We start from the raw sequence: 23,463 nt of genomic DNA on the forward strand, positions 1-23,463 counted from the left end.
TATTGCACGAACTTAACAAAGCAAGAATTGATAATTTTCTCAAATAATTGCTATGTAAATGTAGAAAATGTTATGAGGGCACAAGAAACCCTTTAAATTAATTTAACTCTTTATCTACCGCAAGAGTTAATGTCGTCTGTCGTTATCTAAGATTTATAGTTTGGCATACGAGATCTTCTTTTATATATAGGTCTTATAAACTCTAGGCTTTATGTCGTAAAATTCGTTACATCTGGCCGACGGAGTCGTTATTATATTTCTTATCAGATGGATTTAGTAGTCGTTTGTATGAGACACATTAATAAAATATTTGGAATGATGACCAAATTCATAAGTTTTTCCCTATGAACCAAAACTCTGATCATAACATAATTTATTTAACAGTATTCATTAAACCAGCATAAAAACTATAAACATTTCATTAGAATCAAAGGAATTTCAATTGGAGCATCATTAAATAGAAAAATATCACCCAGTGAGACCTTAGTTAAATGCCTAATGTTTTTCCGATAAGACGACACACGGCATTCCTTTTCTTCAGCCTAAAAATAAAGCACTTTCTGGTTTCCCCTAATCCTTTTTTACTCATTGGATTATTCCAATAGATGCTTGGGTCTTATCTTCTCTTTAGCTGAGATTAATCGGTCAATCAATCTGCATGGGCGCTAAGCGTCCTTGCCCCAGTGCCGTGCCAAAGACGTAGACAAATTTAGATCGGTCTAGCTGCTCTGCTATGTACAAACTGCCTCTCTTCCGTTGTTCAAAAATATCTTCTATCACCGAGTGATAAGAGTAATTAGAAATGCACCTAGTAACTTTGTTGATGAGCTTTTTTTTCAAGCTGCATTAAAGGAATTTCGACTCTACACGCCTAAACTTTAGGCCTAAAATAGCGTGATATGATTTAGCAAACTTGTCGACTCTGTTAACAAGTCGGTTTGCTCTGACATTTGGGTACCGAAAAATATATTATCTGTTATTTCAACGTCTATTACAAAGGTTTTTTCAGTGATTCATTGTCCCAAGCTTGTAATTTGAATTTCATTGTCTATTTTTACGACTGTTATAATGAAAATTGTTTTACATAGTCGCTTTTTTTGCTATTCCTTCAGCTAATTTCGTCTGTGCGATTTTGTTGTAAGGACCATTATTCAATAACGTCAGTGCTTGGAGTAACGTTGTAAATGCAACATTTTAAACGTAATCGTGGGTTTGAGTTGCTTTTAGATTGTGCACGTAAACTATTAATAAACTCATTCAATCTGTGAAATGTATTTCGAGCATCTAGTTGTTGTTTATGATAATTATTTCAACGAAGAAGGAAAGCAGCTGATTGCTGAAATTTCCTGCCATTGCTAAGGAATATTTTTCTCTAATGAGTCCTCTACTTGAAAATTGTATTCTATTATTTCATTTGACCTAATTATGTGGAACATGTAGGTGATAAATTGCTTCTACAGGTGTATTATTTTATGATAACTGTAAGCTGTTTATTGCGCTCGTGAATCATGGTTAATATGTACTAAAAGTCAACAGTTGACATTTTGGTCTTGACTTCAGCTGTCGATTGATTGTGATAGAATTCCTCGCTAGGTTGTATCGGGTATTTATATCTGATACTGTGCTGGGTATCAGTTTTTGAAAAGATTTGATCTTCAATTGTAAAAATTAGGTTAAATTCTAAATGTTTTAAATTTTATGTAAGAATACATAAAATTACAATTAAAAATTGTAAATATTTTGATTGAAATATTAGATTGATATTTTGATATTAAATTAAACCCTTGGGAATAAATAAATTAATGATAAAATTAGAAAATATTTTGGACTAATCGTGTTAATTTTCTTTTTGATTTATGTATCAAAACCATACAGTATGTATTCCGTGTTTTGATCACACTTCAAAGTTCTGAATATGAAATAATTATCGGATGATAAATCACGAAAATAGCACATGTACCGGATGTCATTTCAGTGCGTTCCGTCTCTAAAATTTTTCAGCATCCGCCATACTTTCTGGTAACCTTGTGTGACCAAGATTCTTATTTTTGCCTAGAATAGTATCTTCTTAGCCCGAATTATGATTGAACGGTATCTTCTTTTGATTTAACTAAGCTTTAATCTCGATAGATTATTTACACAATTAATATAATGTTTTCCAAACATTTTTCTGTAAGTGCTCATACTGTTTGAGTTGTATTATGTCTGTTATTATAAAAATCTCCGATAACAATTGGAGCTGCTCTAAGTTTTTTCTGTGTATATAGCTTCAAAAGGAGGATTGGATTTAAGGATGGTTGTTTTAATCGATAGTTCTTCAGTCGAAATGGTTTTACTTACGTTGAGTAAAAATCAGTATAGTCGTAATTAGAATCTCAGTTTTCAGTAAATGGGTTGTAATAGATCTTGAGCGATATTGAACAAACAGATAAACAAACAGATTTAAAATTGGAAGGCGGAATTTGATGTTGAATGTTGTTGATAATTATTTAACTAGATGAGGTTTTACAACCAACTTCGAAATAAGGAGGTTCTCGATTCGAATGTAGATTTTTATTATTTTTACCTCAGAACTTTCGATTGGGTGAACCGATTTTGATGATTTTTTTAATTTATTTAAAACCTGGTACGTTCCGTGTGGGCCCATTTAAATTCGGTCTAGTTCTGACAATTTGTTAAAACATTTATTCTTCATTTTAAAACTCGTCCTTGTCCTTTAAAATTTTATTAGTTTTAGGTCAAAGTCGTATCGAAATAGATACGAAACGTTTCTAACATTCTGTATCTGTTCCGAGGTATTTCAAACAGCTTTTGAGATGGAGCAGCTCATTGAGTATAATAAATTCAGTGGTCGTTGGTTTTATAAAGCTCGGGATTAATTTTAGACACGTGTGTCAACACTTATAACAGAGCATTTCGCTACGATGACGATTGTAAGAGTTACGCTCTAATTAAATAAAGGGAGTAAAATTGCGTTAAATTAAAATTTAAGCCGACCCATTTTCAGGGTCGTTGAATTTGGCTTGAATTGATGGAATTAGGACCATGACAGTTAAAATGGCATTATTGAAATTATTGAAGCATGTTTCAACTAAAAGTTATTGCCTTAATACACGATTTAATATATAATTAACCCTAAATTAATCATTTTTAACATAAAATTAAACCGCCTTCAAATTGTCAGAACTTGACCAAGTATAAATGGAACAACTCGGTAGGCTTCAGCATTTAAATAATAAAAAATCATCAAAATCGGTTCACCCAGTAAAAAGAAAAATTTATTAAAAGTGGAAGACTGTTTTTATTCTCTTACAACAAACACGAATCGAAAGTCGTCTTGAGTAGAGTCAAATTGAGAACCTAGTTTTTCTGAAATCGGTTAATAAGCCGTTATTTTTATTGAAAAAGTGTTACCACAGTTATAAATACGAACTTCAAATAACAATATTCGTTTGCAACACGACGTTTTTGCAGTACAAAGTGTCTTTTGCGTAGTTGTCGCGTAGCGTGATGCATCTGTCGCCACCTACGGCAATGCCCGTGAAATACTTTTCACCGTGACGCTGTTCCGATGAATGACGAGCTATAATAACGTCCAACTAGAATTATGCTGTTCCTGCTTGTGCTTGGTTAGAATTTTCTTGTGTTTAATTTGACTCGAGTCTAAATTCGTCTTTGATTTCTAAATTATTATTGGTTTTTAGCATCTTTATTGCTTCTTGTAAAATTTTGATAGAAACACTTCAAGAGGTTTCCTAAATCAAAAAAATGTTTTATTTCTCCTTTCTGCATTTATGTTTGCCTTCACCTTATTCTATCCTTACTCGCTATGAGTTTATAGATTCATTGAAGTCTTTTGTTGGATTCATCGATTCTTTTCACGATTCCTTGTTACGATTTCTCGGTACCCTTGTACCGATTGCTTACTTGAATTTCAATGGCTCTATGATGAATAGTAATTGATAAATTTGTCGTCTAGTACTAATTAATTTTTACTCCGTCAGTACTATGCTCATTACCTTTAAATTTTTGCTTTATTCATCTTCAACCTTATGAATTATTCATGAGTTTCGATGTTGGATATTACAGATTATTTGATTAGTTCTCTTAATCTAGGGTTATCTTATCGATTTCTTCAATCCGTAATAATGATTCCATTTAACATTTGTTATGCCCGCGTTTATTTCACGATTTCGATTGGAATTTTAATCCCATCTTGTTGGCTCGATATGTCCATAATTATGGAGTTAAAGTATTAGGCTATTTGGCATGACTCACTTGGCAGACTCGTGTATCCGCTGCAACCGAATGCTCATCGCGTAATCAATCTCCGAGGTAAATACAAATAATTCCCGCATAAATACCGAATGCAAGCCAAAATTATATTTTTGGTCAGGTATGAAGCTTGCGGCTTCATGGTATTTACGTTTAGTGTTATACCTACGTCTTTATTAGGTCTGTTGTTATTAAAATTAGAATAATTCCAGCTTGGTTACAATGACTGGTTGTTGTTCATCATCATTTTATATTTCTTCTTCCTACGAATGGAATAACGAGTGTATTACTTGATTAACAAAAAAATGTAAAAGTTCCAAATTACTTCCATATGAGCAAGAAATACACAATAATCTACGAAAATGTTTTATTTTATTATAAAAATTTACAGCACGAATTCTTGCCAGTGATATAGAAATAATATTTACAATACTATTGATATTTAGTTAAAAAGACGATACATATCAAACGAAGTCATATATTGCATTTAGAATAAATAAATATGGATCCAAACAAACTGTTAGTCACACGTGACATCCTGACCAATGAAGCGATAGGTCAGTCAAATACAATCAATATGATACTGTGAAAAGTATAATAAACTGTGATTCTCTTTATGATTATTGATTCTATGACTAAATAAAATTATAAATTACAGAAATAGAGGATGAAAGTGAAATGAAAAGCGATATAAATAGAGAATCACTGTTTATTGTCGAAGTAGATGCGTAGTTGGCAATACGGAACTTAATAACTGCTTTGTAGAGCTACTACTAGTAAAATTTTGGTTAAAGTAAAACAACGATTTTCTTAACGGAACCTTTCCATGTGCTTATAGACATTTAACCGCAAAAGAATATTGTATTAATCGATTTAAAGGATCTTCAATAGATTCATAGTTAAATTTACAAAATTTAGTAATTGTTATCAAAAACTATTCATAAAAATATAACGTCTTGTTCAAAATTTCTCATCATAACAACTAATTCGTTAATAATTAGATATAAAAGAAAGTTTTAAGAAAAATAAACTTGACGCATTGGATTAGTTCATAATATAGAGTAGAACGCTGTTAATACACGTATAACACACAGGTATAATAGCACGATACACCAACACACACGAACAGACGCTTTATTAGAATCGATGTTGTAACAGTATTATTTCCTCTACCGAGAAAGGAAAATTATAAACACCCGATGAAAATATGAAGATGATTCGAAATCTGACGGAAAAAACTATCTTGTGTTAATGCCAACAATTTCTATCTTTTGATACATATCTTAAGTTGTATTATTTACTAAAGTGATAACTTAAAGGCACGAAACACTAAACATTCCGTCAGATTGGAGCATCATCAGGTTCTTTACGTTACAGTAGAATTATATAGAAATGACCTTGTGTAACGCCGAAGTAGATTAGATACTTACACTGTACTTTCTACAATACTTACTGTAACACACTTTCCTATCCTCTTACCATTCCCTACTTCCATACAGGTCCGATGTTGGTTTGAAGTGTGATCCGCTGCTAATTAATTCATGTATTCCTACTTTTCATGTGTGCTATTCCTTACTAACATTGATTTATATCAGACCATTTGCATAAGACATATTTCTAATAGTAGAATTTTGTAATGCCACCTGAAGGGAAATTACTCTGAATACTGTAAGATAGAAATTTAAGTCAAATAAATATTTCATTATATTTGTATAGAAATAAAACTTTCAGAATAATTGAATGCATCAAATAATCTGAAAAGTTATTTATCGCACACTTGGAGTCGAACCGACTAAAATATTGTATCTACGATATTAAGAGTCCTTTCCATGCAGGTGACATTACAAAATTCACCCCTGAATACCAAATTAAATTCAAAAGCCAACTCGCGTCGCTACTAACAATAATATAAATTTCAGTTCATTAGCGAGCTCAAAGATATTTGAATACTTAACCATCGTTGACCGAAGTGCCAATGTCAAACGGTTCTCCTTTTAGAATTTCGTATGCGTGAAACGTAATTCCTATATCTCGTATTATATGCAGCAACAGTTGCGCGTCTTATGATTTTTTCACTTCATCCAATTGGACTATAAACCTAAAAATTAGGAACAGTTTCCTCATTGGTATCTGTACAGGTCATTACAAATTTAAATTAAAAAGCACATTAACATCTATGTGATAGATTAAATCACGTTTCTTGATTCAAGTCTTCATCGGGAACGAACTTGCGGTTGATTTACCTGCCTATTATACTATTAAATAATCTAGTCATAATTCATAACTAAATGCAATGCATGACATACTTCTGCTTGAACTACTGCACTTACTGCTACTGCTTTTGCTTCGCGTGATCATCATCTCTTACTAGTAACATTACGCAGAACTCGGTAACGGGCCACATTCACCTTTTGACTTTGCTTGCTTACTGCTATGCTATCTCGCTTTCCCTTGTCCATGCTTCAGCTTTGCTTCCTTCCCCATACTCGTTGACCCGCTGTGCATCGCGTCTAATTGGCTGGTCATTTTATTTTTTGCTTGTCCCTCTTCCAACTTTGCTTGCTTTGTACACCTTCCTCGACCCGTGGTGCAATGTGGTGCAATGTGCTCCAGAATTCGGGGAGTGGTTGAGCCGGGAGTGTGTGTGCGGGGCGGCGCGCGCGCGGCGGCGGCTCAGCGAGCGCGAGGCGAGGGCGGAGACCCTCAGGATCATTATGGAAGTGAGTGCTCGATTTGGTATCTTGTGATTTTTCAATCGACTTCAAAAAGGGGGAGGTTCTCAATTTAACTGTATTATATATGTTTGATACTTCATAACTTATTACTCGGTTAACCGATTTTTATGATTCTTTTTTCAATAGAAAGCTGGTGCTTTTCGTGTAATCCCAAATAAATTTGGTCTATTTCTGACAATTTGAAAGCAGCTTGGTTGTTTGTTAAAATATTTACTGGGTATAGCAGCATTTGTATGTAATTTGACTTAACTGTATCATTATATTGTATAGTCGTATAAGGGATGGATGATTCGAGCATAACGTTTAAATTAAGACCTAGGATAAAATAACCCTTGTTTTTCAAATACTACTGTAAGAGACTCTCGTGAGCGTGCAACTGCACTTATTTTTGCGACTGAAAAACTGGTGTAAATCTAGTTATTAAATAATAAAATAGATGAATCATTTTTAATATTTGGCAGATTCGCTTTATGTTTTATGACCAGAATACTCTCAAACACTCATATATTTTTTATGAACATCGTTAAACTCCATGCTATACAAATTTAGGATTAAGCAAAGACAACAAAATGTACTAAGTTTATCTTGCTAGATAGATTAAAAGAATAGAAACTGAAATTAATGTGTTGGTTGTGAAGAAGTTGGAAGAGAAGGAGTATAGCACCAACACTGTGCTCAGTGGTTGAGACTTCCAAAAACTTTTACAACTGAACTGGCCTAGCCCAATAGTGGGCACCTTGGGTAGTGTGGTAAATTATGATCGTTACTCTTATGGAACATCTGTCTGTACAGTGAGGTTTAATATGAGCGGACTATAGTGTAGAGAATGATAGGTTTTTAAGCGGTTTCATATTAAAATGTATCCTTAAATATACGGATCGCCCACGTTGGCCTTATTCACCTGTAAATTGATCGCTGCATACAATTTGAACACTATAAAACACGTATCGGATTCAATAAATCCCTCGGCACAACATAAACATTTTGTTACTCATGTTATTCCATTTATAATTCATGCGTTCAATGTTCTCTGATTGCCAAATCATTATCTAAATCCGTTCTCATCTTAGCTATTTACGCTGCTAATAATAGTCTCATTTTCATTTTTAATACAGCGCCCTCTAGTGGTTTAGTTTCCATTTCAACGCCATCTATTCGTTTCAATGGGAAAGTGGTTGTATGTATTGATGTCAGTTACACGTGGTCACACACGAACTCAAACCATTTGTTGTGCTTTCTGCTTGCTACCGTTAGCTAGTAATAGATGGCGTTAGTCTACACCCTATAGATAGCTCCGGTTGTAATAACTCGAAACTTCTAAATCTCATACACCTCTTAATTTTTTTTAACATCATAGCGGGCAACTGAGCTGATGGTTCGCCTGATGGTAAACGATCACCACCGCCCATGAACATTCGCAAAGGCCTAAGAATGAAGGAAAAAGAAGAAACCTCTGAGAATGTGCTGCCCGATTTTAAGGGATATGGGATAAGGAAAGGATTGATGACGGGATAGAAGGAATGGACTGGGAAGGGCTGGGAGAAGGAAATACGCCTCCGGCTCCCCCACTCACTGTACGAAACACAATAGCAAGCTATTATTTCATGCCGGTTTTCTGTGGGGAAGTGATGCTTCCCTGGTGCGAGCTGGCCCAATTCGTGCCGAAGCATGCTCGACTCCCACAATAAATTTTGTTATTCTTAATTTTGTCATTCTTTTCTTATACCTTTATAAGCTAGTCTTTCAGGACTGTTCCAATAATAAAAACATATCCTATTAGATATCTTATTATTAAAACCATGAACATAATATAACTAAGAACCCCAAACTCCAAGTTACCAACAATGTCTCTAGACGCTTCATCTATTTCTACAACACTTATTTCCGTCTTTCCACCTAACTGTTCATGTACGCTAATTGCACATTTATTACCAAGTGATTAGGCGGATAATTGGCTGGCTAACTTGACAGCTGACCGCGACACGCTTGACAATATGTCAACGTGATTGACAGATGAATGCTAATTCTGTTTTGTTTGATTCGACTGGATGCATTGTAGGCGGAATTGCGTCTTTGTTAAACACGCCGGTGGTTATAATTGTAACGCTACGTAGTGCACGTGAATAGGTATAAAGATTTAGTTACATGAACATTATTAGTAGTTAGTAGGGCAGGTATTGTTGTTTGGAAACTTACAAACGTAGACCAGTAATTAATCGAACTAACTAGAACAAACCTGTTCTATCGCTCGTATTTTAATACCAATTTTTATTGGAAGGCATTTGCCAATAACTCGAATGAAATAGAAGCCAGGCAAATCCATATATACCACAAGATAAAATGTTACCTGCTCGGACCAAAAACATCTAGTCAATTCTGAAAATTAAGATGGGTTGATTTATGTACACCCAAATAATATAATCGTAGAAATGAATTACTTTTGTCATCAAAACATCATAGTTTGCGATCAACACGACACTAGATTTTCCTAGAATCTTTGTAACTGGTTCAACATAAAAAATAACAAATGGGAATACCACACTTATAAAATGCTCATTCGTTATTAACTGGGACTGTAAAACTTTTTATCTCATGAAAACACCCAAGGTGTTTCCACGGAATTTTATTTATGTTACAGCCATTTTTATTGGTTTGCATCGTAAATACGAAATTTTGCTGATTTAACACCACTTATCATCTTATAATGGGTTTAGCGAACTGAATTCCATTCGCGTAGTTTCATATTGAAACGTTTAAATCATTTTTGTGTCTTTGTAGTTGCATTCAGGTTTTGTGCCCATTTAAAATAAGGTTGCTTTGACGAACAAATGTATTGGAGGTATTTGGGATATCGCTTGTCCTTTATATTAAAGTGACAAATGGACTTTATCTTGTTTTTTTTAAATATCTAGATACGACGTCCCTGACTCATTGAGACATTGGTGGAATACCTGATGAGATAGAGGATAGTATAAAATCTGAGAAATTTTATAAATGCAACAGTTACTATCTTCTGCGTGATAAGTCTTCACGTTATGAAGGTTTCTTGATATTTAAATATAATTTAAAAATAAATAAATAGAGAAAACCAAATAAATCGGGCGAGGTCTGAAATTCATTAATGAAATTTACCCTTGAATCCTGTCTATCTTTGCAAAGCACGAGGCAGATTATTATATCTCTAAGAAAATTATAAATTAATTTTAATTTTAATGGAATAAAGAGAGTACCCTATTTAAGGCAAATTTGTATAGCTACAAATACGTAAGCTTACTCAATAGCAATAAATATAAAACAATAATTAAGAATCTTAAATGGGCACTAGGAGATTTTAGTATTAGCGATGGGATTACGAAATTATTCAATATGCACGCGTTTACCTCACGTGGGTAGCGTCTAAATAATGGCACATTTATCTATTTCTAGACACACGCATTCCCGCGGTTTTCTTTATGAACCCAGTGAGAGACTCGTGAACGATTTAATGGCTATTCGCTGAGGAACTTTGAACGCTTAAAATACGATAAACTACGGTTGCGAAATATTTTAGTTGTTGGGGCTGGTTAAACGCTGGGTAATGAGATCTATTTCTATTGCATGAATCTGTGTTGTAATCGGGATATCTTACATGCGTTTTATTAATGTTTTGTCAGTAAAACTATTAATTTACTCTTGTTGTGGAAGTAAGATAGTGTTAAAACAATATTTTTTTTCCTCTACATCAGTCTGTTAAAATACCTTTGCATTTAATTATGGGCGGAGGTGATTGCTTAGGCGAATCACCAGCTCGGTTGCTCGCACAACCATAAATAAAAAACATTTAAGGCGGAGCTTTAACTAGTAAATATAAAGACCTAAAAAAGACCTTTGTTATATTCATTCTTAATTCCACATGCACGCACGGTTACAAAATGAATAAATACATAATTATCAAAACATTTCCGTGCCTCTCTGATCGTCTCGACTTTGAATTTCAAATTCAGCAAATAAACAACATCACGCCGAAATGCGCTTTGTTGCGAATTATTGTTACAACTGTTGAGGTGTGAGCTAAAATAAGCTGAAATTCGGAATTGTTCATTTATTTTTCTTTTAACTGATTTTGTATTGTATATCTACTATAACGTTTTTTGTACTCATAAAATAAGAAATACGTTATATTGTTTTATCGGCTAGTGCCTAAATCATTTTAATTAAATACTTGTAAATCCGTAGGTTACTAAATAATATGTTCATGCATTGCTGTAGTATCATTAGTATCTTTACATTTAAAACTAGAGCGTTTTAAACCCTACCTTAACCCCTTAATGGCTTATTGTAGTGTCTCAAACTTTCAGAAGTTGTGATAAAATCTGTAGGCGCGATAAACCTTAACTTTTATGTTATTCTAGCCTAAGGAGGCCCGTGGCAATCCCTTATTTATCCCCTTTGTCCTTTCCTATAAAATGGCAATACATTTGCAGTGGTCGCTTACCGTCAGCCGACCCAACCGAAAAGTTCAGTTTCCCGCCCTGTTCTAAAATAAAAACGACAAAATTTCATTCAAATCTAATCTGTCATTTATTAAGTAACAAAACACACGTTAAAACAAACCTTAAAATCTATGATATTGGCAAAGTCATGCTATTAGCTTTCCGATAGTTGCATAAATACGCCGCGGTTACATTTAGCCAGGTTCCGAGAAACTCTTATTATTCCCGTTCTGAACCTTGAACTAGTTAACTAATAATATTCGTGCTGAAAATACCGATATTTTGTAACTTACTGACCTTTTGTTTAGTCTGCGGGATTTGAGTTTGAAACATTATTCGTTGTTTATGTTGCTCTGGTGCGTTTGTATTTTATTGTGATCCGTTGATATATAATAATTTGATGTGATGTCATCATTCTTTCGTTTCGCCGTAACGATTAATACAAAATTACTAACAAATGAATATGAAGATAATTTGAATCATCATCTTTCTGTAATCAAGGAGGAAAGCGGGTCTCTAATACTAAGACTTCACTATCCGTCCGTCGGTCACCAGCCTATATCTCATGAACCATGATAGTTCTAACATAACTCAGAATTTGTCCTTATAATTTAGGATGCCTGGTAAAGATTACTGTCTCTACTGCACTGTACGATAAAACTGCCTTCTATTCATTGTTTAATGTGTCATTAATTTCCTTTTTATTGTGTCCAATAATGGTATAAAGAGTTTTGATTTATTCAAAGTTAATTAACAGTTCACATTTCACATTTACAGAGATCAAATAAGCGCTCCAGAGAGACCCCTCTTACAGGTTTGCAGGTGCTCTTGCTAGTTTATTTGTACGGTATTATTCTCAACTACATAATAGAACGAACAAATATATAGGAATTAAATTAACCTCAAGCGCACTTACAAAGTTACATTTACGCCTTAAAATAAATCACTATTATATTATATCGATTGTAATATTTACTACTCTTATTGAGATGCGGTTCGATTACGAAGAAAGAATAAAAACTATAAAGGAATAAATAAATATGAAGCATTACATTCTTGCTCTATCCTATACTCTCAGTAAAGTATACGCCAAGCGAAGCCCAATGTTGTGCTTGTCTGAGCACGTTATTATTTTAGGACATATATTTTTACGTGACACGCTTGAGAAACGTGTTTTTAAATAAATGTGAGTGCATTTCTCTTCATATCCACGTATATTTATCAAGCAGTTTGGAATTGCATCCACAATTGCATAAAACATTTAACATTAAATGGAAATTTAATGATTATAGAGATAAACATAACATTTGTGGAACGCGCCCGATTTCTCTTGCCATATTCATGTAGGTAATATTTTATGATATAACGGTATGAATACATTTTGCACTCTTCCTCTATATATCGTCCGCCCCAGTTTTGCCCGTGTTACATCCATAGCCTTATAGCACACAGGGATCACGTATATATCCAATGAAGATAGATGAAAGAAGTGGTCGGGTGAAATAATTTATTGATATCGATTCAGTAGTATCTGTGATTAGCGCATTCAAAAACTAACAAACTCTTAAGCTTTGTATTGGTTTAGATAAGCGAATTATATGCAATAAGAAAGAAAGAAAAGAAACATGATTTAACCGCCCGATCGTCGGATGAAATAAAAACCTCTAAAATTTCGAAAGTCGAGCAATTAGAACACAGATTTAAAATTGTTATTTCATAAATGTCCATAAATAAATTTTAACCAAGGACATTACCGTAGCTTATATTACTGGTTTAGCTATATTCATCACTCCTTGTCTTAGCCAAAGCAAAAGCGACCTTTTCTAGTTTAAAATGCTGCAATCAATGAAAGTGAAGTACAGATTACAATCTCTATTTGATATATCGGGCACAGCGGTCGTGAACATAAGTTACGGGCGTATAATTAGTTTGGATATCGCCCAAATCCTTGTTGCATTCGATACATCACAACGCCGGAAAAGTATGTCTTCAGTATGTGTTTAGTGAATTGACACTTGGAAAGTGAGCGTGAACATTGAGATGGTTATTTCTTTCTTAATTTGCCTTATAGCGAGTACATTACATTGTGGCGGTTGTCAGTGATGCAATGGTATTTTAATATACCAAGCTACGCACGAGAATAAAAGAATAGTTCTCCTGAATGACTTTTCACCACACTCATTTTGGTTGGGATTAGCCTTTATCTTCATCTTTCATCCTTTATCTTCATAAAATATATTATAGCTACTGCACAAGTAAACGAAAAAACATGTCACCTCCTTGTTTTATTACTAATGGGACAATACATGGGAATACATGTTCCAATCACAGAACGAGACGATAAGCACTATTAATAAGATATCTTCTTTCCCGTGTAATAACTTGGATTTTACCGCATTGTGCTATTTTCTTTCTTTACTTTTTTCGATCGTTCTATATAATATATCATAGGATCCAATTAGGACATTCGAAATGTACTTGTACACCTAAATCATTAGTTGAGAAAGATAATTATTGTAACTTTATTTGATCAGTAAACCTACAGTGAAGTAAAGACTTGAGATTGAATCAGGACGTACGTCTTAATTCTAAAGTATGCAAAAATACCTCATGACAAAATCAATCTAAAGCGATGCCATAACATGTTAAATGCAGACCAATATTTTGAACACAAAAATAAAATGGGAAACAAATGGCCCGAGTTCCAATTAAAGACGGAGATCTGGTGCAAATATTCAGCATTCTCGGAAATAACATGATGTCTGTGGGCGCTACATGTAGGAGGCGGTGCTGGTTCGCGTGTCGTGTTTAAAACATAGGTTTTAGTGGTCTTCATTCGTTATTTAACTTGGAAATTGGAACGAATACATGAGACAATTTGTTTGAAAGAAGAGTTTAGAATAACTATGATTCGAAAAATGCGAGTGTGGCCGCAAGGAGTGTTTTTCGATTTCTTTTCTCTAGACGCGTTGAGAACTTATTATGACACACATTGGCGGTTATAAGCTAATAGGATGTTTAGAAGTCAATTCAATAACAGGCTTTGAACAAATTTGAAATTTATATAAGTATTTATCATATTGTGATAGATGAACATTTATTAATTTTATCTTGTCCGCCTTCATGATAAAATGTCTTAATGACATTTTTACATTTAATTGCCTTAAGGAAATAATCTATAATCTACAAACACTTTATATAGCCCTGGAAATGTAAATAAAATCTATAGAATTTTTAGTTTATCGCACTCAGCTGTACAATTACAATATCATTCAAGTCAAGTTTAACCCACGGCTCAAAGTCAAGTGGTTACGAGAACATATTGGCACAAACGCAACCTTTATTCAGAATTGCTTCTTTCATCTTGATATTTTTAAAGTGTCTTTACCGCAAGTGTCATAGAAACCGTTCTTCCCGCCAAATCTAATTGACGTCTGTCAAAATTACTCCCGCGCAATTTTTGTTGTGTGGTTTCGCTGACGGAAAGTTTTTGCATGTCTGTTATATTTGAAAACATAACAAATGTTAGAACGTTAGGAGCTACGAAGTAAAAATTTGGCTGTTTTATTTACATCACGTGCAGTGCATTGTGCAGTGGTGGCTCAGTGGTGAGAACCTCGGACTTCAAAATCGATAAGTCGGGGTTCGAGACCGGGCGAGCGTGCAAGAAATAAATTGACTTTTCAATTTATCTGCGCATGTAGATAACATCACCACTGCTTAAAACGGTGAAGGAAAACATCGTGAGGAAACCGGCATGTCCGAGAATCAAAAGTTCGACGACATGTGACATCTGCTAACCCGCACTTGGCCAGCGTGGTGGATTATGGCCTGAACCGTCATAGGAGGCCTGTGTCCCAGCAGTGGGAACATATATGGGCTGATGATGATTTACATCACGTACAATTTGAAATGATATCCTACATACGAACGTGTCCTTATTTGCGGATGAAGTAATGTTATTTCAATAAAATTTTAAGATCTTTGCAGGGGTTAAAAGCGCAAAAACTAACAGAAGTACTTAGTCTAAATGACCATCGTCGAACTTTGCTCCAATTTAGACCCGCTATTTTTGGAACACCCAAAATAAAAAATACCTTTTTTACGGCATGGCTTTATAAACAACTACAGGGGAATAATTATCATACTCTGTACAGACGTTTACGATTATGACCTGTGATAAAACTCTGTGAGACTCAGCGTGACACATTAATATGTTGCCAGAATATTAACAATGTTGTCAATAACTCGAGCTTTCATAAAAGTCATTAAGCATGAATCATAAGGAAAAGCCAAACAAAATATTCTATAAAATTTTCTTTTAACACTTGTTTTACAGAGAATCCGAAAACACTAGTCATCGTGAATTCCAAGTTTTTCTATCCTACTTTTTAAATGATTGTTTGTTTATATTTAGACGCTGATAATTTAAAAACTTATTGTAGCCATTTTGATTCGATGTCGATAAATTTGACTTGATCTGGAAGATAATGTTGTTTTTAACTTATGACATATAATGTCATCAGCCCATATATGTTCCCACCGCTGGTACCCAGGCCTCTATGACGGTTCAGGCCATAATCCACCACGCTGGCCAAGTGCGGGTTGGCAAATGTCAAATGTCGTCGAACTTTTAATTCTTGGACATGCCGGTTTCCTCACCGTTTTAATGAGATAATATCGATTATTTATTAACGATATCATGAGCCCAGATTTATAGGGAACAGGGCAGATGCATTGAACATCTGGTTTTCCCGATATATTTTATTTAAAGCGTGAGTAGGTACGACTGTGGTCAATATTCTACGCTAAAGAACGGGTATAAATATAGTTTGTTGTTAAATAAATAATTAAACATCATGTTAAATAATATTTAATTTCGCACTCGCGAAACATAGACAAGCATGTTTTTGTAAAAAAGCATAGAGAGGAAGTAACCGTTTACATTATATGTCGCCTTAGTTTATGTTATTGAGATTAAAGCAGAATTTAACGGGTTTCTTAGAAAATGTTTGTGAAAAATTTGTCTTTGTGCAATTGTAACCTTTGATGAACACGAATTGCGCAATTTAAATTCTATGATATCTCAATGTAATCGTTGTTATGGTGAAATTTTACGTTTTATTTCTACTTACTATGTGATTTTAAATACTTGGAAATAAATTTATACAATTCTTGCAAAACTCTACATGAAAGTAATGTTTGAATATCAAATAACCATCGCGGATTTTACGATCGATTTAAATTCGTTCCCAATTTTATATACACTATACTGAACCAACCTCCCAAAAAAAAAGATGTTACAACTTTCCTCACCGGTTTTCCACGGCTAATATCATCTGGCGGGGTCGTCAACCGACCGACGGAAGCTCACACTTGTCATATTGTGTGACATACGAGACAACTTCGCGGTATATTCAACCTTCATGGTTATATTTTTAAATACTGGCGATTTTACCTGCTCAAAGTGAGCATATTCTGTATTAAAATAATAATAAAGTAGTGCATAATCGTTACTAAATTATAAAATGTTAGAATACCATACTAAACCTTTTAAACTTCAAAAAAGTAAATTATTCATACATTTACCACATGTACCGTGTGTGAAACACATCACAACATCGCTATCAAGTTGAGTTTTAGGATTTGGTAATCGAAGCGTAATCGAAGCGTAATCGAAGCGAACGAGACCCCATTACTAAGAGTTTTTCTATCTCTCCATCCGTCCGTCCGTCTATCTGCCTAGCCGTCTGTCACCGGGCTGTATTTCAGGAATCGTAATAATTGGATATTTTCAAAGATTACGTATTTCTGTTACCGCTATAACAGCAAAAAAAATCGAGATTAAGCAACAGTTGGCACAGTCATAAATGTTATGTTACTTATTCCTGCTTATGATGAAATTAAAAGAGGGTTTAAATTTACTCAATACATACATGTTTTTCTTCAGAGCTTTGCCGTCGGAAAAATGTCGTTTTATGATAACGGCACTACTAATAGGCAACCATTAGCCCTTATGTTCAATTCAGTTAAATTGTATGACATATAAATATTTTTATATTATATTTTAACGGTGGACCGCTAGGTCCGCCCCGACTTCGCCCGTGGTACATATATAGCCTATAGCCTTCCTCAATAAATGGGCTATCTAACGCTAGAATTTTTCAAATCGGACCAGTAGTTAATGAGATTAGTCCGTTCAAACAAACAAACAAACAAGCTCTTTTTCAGCCTATAAAGCTACATTACTATAGATTCCAAATGACATGCACATGAAAAGGACGAAAAACTGTTTAAACAAATGAATTTTATTCATAAGTATTATTGCCAGTAGATGTTTTTATATCCCACTTCGCATGTTTTAAATCAAATGAGCAGTTTATTACCCCTTTGTTTGAATATCAAAAATATTGCATTCATAATTCAATTGATGTTGTTTTTCATGTATGTCCGTCCCTCTTCATTACTGCGACAAAGCGTCCAGGAAGTTGAATGTAAATAATTTACGAGTTTATTTATTCACGGTTTTGCACATCCTTTGTTTAAGATTACAATTAACACCTTCATTATATGTATGTTAAAACTTAAAAGGAAAATATTTGGAATTTGCGATGTTACTTAAAATTATTTTAACTAGAACTTCTTTTATTATGTATATCAATAATTTTTTGCCATTTTTGTCAATCATTAGTAAATGATACATACATGATACATTCATGAAAAATAAAATAAAATAAAATAAAAATAAAACCAATAAATAAAATTCACTATCTTACAATATATATAATAACTAACCGGCAGTCTCATTTTTTATTTTATTAAAAAAAAATATAATTACAATTTGTTTAAATAAAGTCTTAAGTTAATTCTTAGAGTAATTAAAATTATAGTTAATGCATTTCATGAAATACTCTTTTTGCATTAATATAAACTATAGGACTAATTATGATGTACAGATCAATATATGGTCCATATCATATGGTAACTGTTTCATAACAATCGTTTCTCCCTAAATATAGCAATTCACGTACATGCAATATAAATCAATACTTGAATCACTCAAATGTTTTTCCATGCAATCGTGTTCTTTGTAAATATACACGTCCCTCTTATAGTTTATAAATAGCTCCTAACCGGAACAAATATACGGCACACCGTCTGCCTCCGCAAAGGTGCAAATCAATGCGTGCGCGCCGTTGAGCTTTAAGCATCGTCTCCGTACGCCAGTCGCTTCTCAGCAGCCGCCCAATACACACGCCTACACGTGAACGCGAATAATCGCGATTGTTGTATCTCGTTGAATAGTTTGTAGCCGGTTTTGAGTTTGTAAACAAATACAAATAATATGAGGACTTGAATAAATAAAAATGTCGTTTTGTCGAATAACCGGTAGGAGCAGAGGGCTCCCGAAGCCTAACTACTTCCCTCTCCTCGCTCCAATATCACCAGCTGATGCTAAGCGTTGCTGTCGTATTACAGGAAAATCTTATGGACTGCCTTCTCATCATTACATTCCAGTGTTATTAATATCGAGATCCAGTAAAACTAAATGTAAGATAACAAATGTTTCGGGAGAGTTGGGCCCGCATCATTATTCGCCTGAAATTAATTATGGAAACAGAAAACACGATATTATACCGGACTATAGATATATATTCCCTGTTTTGGATGGCTCAACGGATGCTCAGAAAGCTCTTATTGAATTGTTATCTATGAAGCAAGTGACAGAAGAAAAGAAATATGTATATACAGTTGATGAGAGGCGATGTAGCCTGGTCTTCTCAGCTCGTATGGAAGCAGCTGTGCGTGATGGTGATGTTAGAGATGTTATGCTTGCTAAGGATTCGGATACAGTGCTTATTAAAACTAAACAAGGACGAAGTGTTTCTATGGACTTTAAAGATTTTACGGAGGACGTAGAAATGTTTGAAGGAGAAGGTCCTAATGCCGAAGTATTGAAACAAAGGGAAATGGAAGAATTAGAAGAAAGAAAGAAAAAACGGAAGCGAGCGGCTGGTCTATCTTCAATGAAAAAAATATTTGAAAACAAGGAAAAATTGGCTGAAGTGCAAGAAATCGAAGAAGAAAAACTGCGCCAAGATCGTTTGGCAAAGAAAGCAAAATTAGAAGTACGACATGAAAAACATGATGTCAAAAGTTTTTCGAATAATAACTTTGATGTTGAGCATATGCGCTCTAAGTCTAGTATTATTATGTGCAGTGGTGATTGGAAAGATCAAGTGCATCCAATTATTGAATCTTGGGACTGTGATTTAATTGATAAAAATAGTAGTGATAATAAATATACCCCAAAAGTAACCACATTACCTACGCCTGTAAAAATAACCCCGTACCACTGTGAAGCCGAAATCTTTCAAGCTGATAATAACATTGGTGAAACGTCTATTCCTCTCGAAAACGTTCCTTGTGTAAATCCTTTAAAGCCGATTAAGTCGCGGCCGTCAGAAGAAGTTCTGAATGCAGTAAAGCAAATGTCATCTGAGCGATTGATCGATACAGCAAATGTTACAGAAAAAATGTTACAAACAAACAAAATGGACATGATACCTACTTTTGAAGAGCTGCCTGACATAGTTAAAAATATTAAAAAAGGAAAAAGAGAAAAAGTCGCCAAGATATCCGGCCTTACTCTGGATATAAACAAAGCGAGAAAGTTTGTGCCAGGTCAGCATGTAAACACTCCGCAAGGTCCCGTATTCGTGCCAGGTCAGACTGTTGAAACACCAGCAGGACCAGTTTTTGTGCCTGGCCTAAGTGTAAATACACCTTTAGGGGCTAGCCTTATTCCAGGACATATTGTGGCAAATGAAAACAATAATGAACCTATATTCCTTGCTGGACAAGTTATGAATACGGCAGATGGTGAACAATTTGTTTGTGGACAAACAGTAAAGAATAAAGACGACACTTATCGATTTATTGAAGGACAGACAGTATTGTCAGAAGACGGATTTAAATTTGTTCCAGGTAAAGTTGTAAATACTGGATCAGATGAAGTGTTTGTACCTGGCCAAACTATTTCAACCCCAGATGGGATACAATTCATACCTGGGCAAACCATTACTGAAAACGGGAATACTATATTTACACCCGGTCAAAACGCTAAAATTGAAAATGAATGGCAATTTATACCAGGCCAGGTAGTACATCAAGATGATGAGTTACACTTTGTTCCAGGAGCTACCTTAGCAACACCAAATGGTCTTAAGTTTATTCCTGGACAAACTGTTGCTATAAATGGTGAAACATGCTTTGTACCAGGGATCACTAAAATGGAGAACTCTGAATTAAAATTTGTCCCTGGAACAACCGTTGAAACTATAAATGGCCCAAAATTCATTGAAGGTCAAATTGTGCAAACTACTTACGGGGAAAAGTTTGTGCCGGGAACAACTATAATTCAAGCTAACGGGCATGTGGAATTTTCCGTCGCAAAGTCTATGGAGGACGTTCAATTTTCTGATAGTGCACCTGTGGGTCTACCTATTGATATTAAAACTTGTTCAGTATCGGAAGAATCTTTGTATGTTTTCGGTCATATGATACAAACAACTAATGGCATCGAATTCTATCCGGGGTCAAGAGTACCTAAAAACGATGGAAAGATAGTACCTGGACGCCTTGTGAAGAATGAAGCAGGTGAATCGCGATTTGTGCCCGGAACAATGGTTGAAGGCATATTTGTTCCTGGACAAATAGTTTTCACAGAAAATGGGGAGCAATTTGTTCCCGGCCAAGTTGTTGATACCAGTGATGGCCCTAAATTTGTACCGGGTCAAGTTGTCAACACAAAAAGTGGACCAAAATTCGTCCCTGGACAAACAATTCATACAATAGACGGACCTCGATTTGTACCCGGTCAGATAATAGAGACCAAGGCAGGACCAACATTTATACCTGGACAAGTAATATCTACAGATGAGGGTTCCCGTTTTGTACCAGGTCAAGTAGTTGACACAGAAGAAGGTCCTCGTTTTGTTCCCGGAAGAGTGATTGAAACAGATGATAACGGTGTTACATTTGTGCCTGGGCAGATTGTGCAAACACCTGAAGGTCTAAAATTTGTAGCACCAGATCTTGTCGAAGGTGAAGAAGGATTAGAATTTTCAGTACAAAGTTTCTTAGTAACTCCCGAAGAATTAAAACTTCTAAAAGTTAAAACTAATCCTAACGATACCACATCGACTAAAGGAGAACTAACTATTGACACAAATATGTTAAGACAATTATCTGAAGCTGGTATGTCAATTGGTAGGCAAGTTCCAGCCGAATTGCCAGCAATCAATGTTATACTAAATGAAACAAAAAACGCTGAAGCTTTAAAAGAATTTGTTTCAGACTTTGGCCTGAAAGATACAGTAGCAAATCAGTTAATGGACGTAATTAAGTCCATAATTGAAATGAGTGGTCACGTAAAGTCTGAAATTCATCAAAATCAAAATGGCGTTAGAAATTTTAATAAAACTGGTAAATTACAAAAAAGTCGATCCCACGAAAAGCTTAATGGTGAGCAAATTGTCTCTGAAGAAAAGATACACGAAGAACATATTAAAAATTCAATAGCTGCTGCTGTTTTGGCTGCTTTGGTTACAGCTGAACAATTTGAAGAAATTAATAATAATAATGGGAAAGAGAAATATCAACATATTTTGAAATCTATTGATACAATACTAGGAAAGTCTATTGATGAAGATTTCGTCACTGCTATGTACCACATACTTCAAAAAGAAGATGAAAAAGGAATTCTTTGCGAAGAAATATTGGAAAATACCACACAACCAAAAGTGGAATTGATAAAAATCGCTGTAAACAGTACATTATCTAAGCATTCCTTGACTGAAACTGAAATTATTGAAAAGTTTAGTGATTTCTTAAAAAGTGAAAATGAAGTATTAGGGCCGGCGTTCAAAAATATAACTAAAAATGATTCTAATTTACTTCAACACGTATTGGGACGTATATCTGATTCAATTTCCTTTATAAAAACGGACCAAGATGCTGCAGAATCTTTACAAAAAGCAATCGTATCTGCTGTACAAGAGTCAAGTGCTGGTGAGCTACAAAATATGCTTCAAAATACTGACAAAAAGGATCTAAAAGAATTAATACTTCAATCAATAGGCCTTGCCCGTGTTCTAGGAATGAGTGATGTTGCAAAGAGCTTGTTGTCTTTAGTAAATGATGAACTTAGTTTATCTAAAATTGAGGGTGATGAAACTAGCATGAACATTCTAAAAAGATTGACAGTGATGCGTAAATTAGCTGAACAAACACCCGATTTACATGCCACTCTAGAGAAATTAGAAAAAAATCCAGAATTAGCTCGCTCCGACCCTAAAATGAGGGAATTAGTGCGAGAAAGTGCTGCACTTATGATAATACCCGAAGAATCACCTCTTATGACTTCCGATGACGTCCCGTTGAGTTTACTTCAACCGGAGAATAGTCTCGCAATGGAAGAATTCCTGTTCCAGCGTAAAAAATGTCCAGGAGCATTGTTAATTATGAAGAGAGGCCTGCAAGCAGTGGTACCTCGGGAAGCTAGCCGGGCCGTTTTGACGGGTGAAGTGGCATATTCAGTTCTTGATGAAAATGGCATACGACATTTCGAACCATTACACGTATTTTCGGCTCTTAATTTAAGCAAACCAATAGCACATCGCTTCAGTATGTACAGCTGTCCGATCGCAGATGAGAAAGATGATGATTTACAAAACATAAATGGCTATTGCAATATTAGTAACAGTCAAATAATAACAAGATTGGGCGGTTGGGGACGCAGATATAGCGGCGTTAATATGGATAAAGAAAACAGAAGCAGATATAATACATATGACAACACACCGAGTTATAAACGATATCCGTCTAGATCATCTACGAGATCTAGGTCTAGTTGTAGCAAAAGTCCGCCAAAGGTAATTTATTAAACAAGACACAAACAAGACACACTCAATTTTAAC

General features: G+C 34.6%; 1 protein-coding gene across 9 annotated transcripts in view; it reads left to right on the forward strand.

The window, feature by feature from the left end:
• Positions 1-23,463, forward strand: part of LOC119829601 (obscurin) — a 102,117-nt gene that overhangs the window by 415 nt on the left and 78,239 nt on the right. For 5 of the 9 annotated variants that reach the window (XM_038352189.1, XM_038352193.1, XM_038352192.1 and 2 more), the window contains exon 1: positions 18,701-23,418. In XM_038352189.1, coding sequence (XP_038208117.1) covers positions 18,850-23,418 — 4,569 coding nt within the window. In that variant the 5' untranslated portion in view covers positions 18,701-18,849. Of the gene's footprint in view, positions 1-4,694; positions 4,833-6,888; positions 6,996-18,700; positions 23,419-23,463 lie in introns of those variants that run through there. The other 4 variants (XM_038352196.1, XM_038352197.1, XM_038352198.1 and 1 more) reach the window with 4 other exon arrangements.

This window comes from Zerene cesonia, chromosome 10 (assembly GCF_012273895.1).
Source record: "Zerene cesonia ecotype Mississippi chromosome 10, Zerene_cesonia_1.1, whole genome shotgun sequence".
Taxonomy (NCBI): domain Eukaryota; kingdom Metazoa; phylum Arthropoda; class Insecta; order Lepidoptera; family Pieridae; genus Zerene; species Zerene cesonia.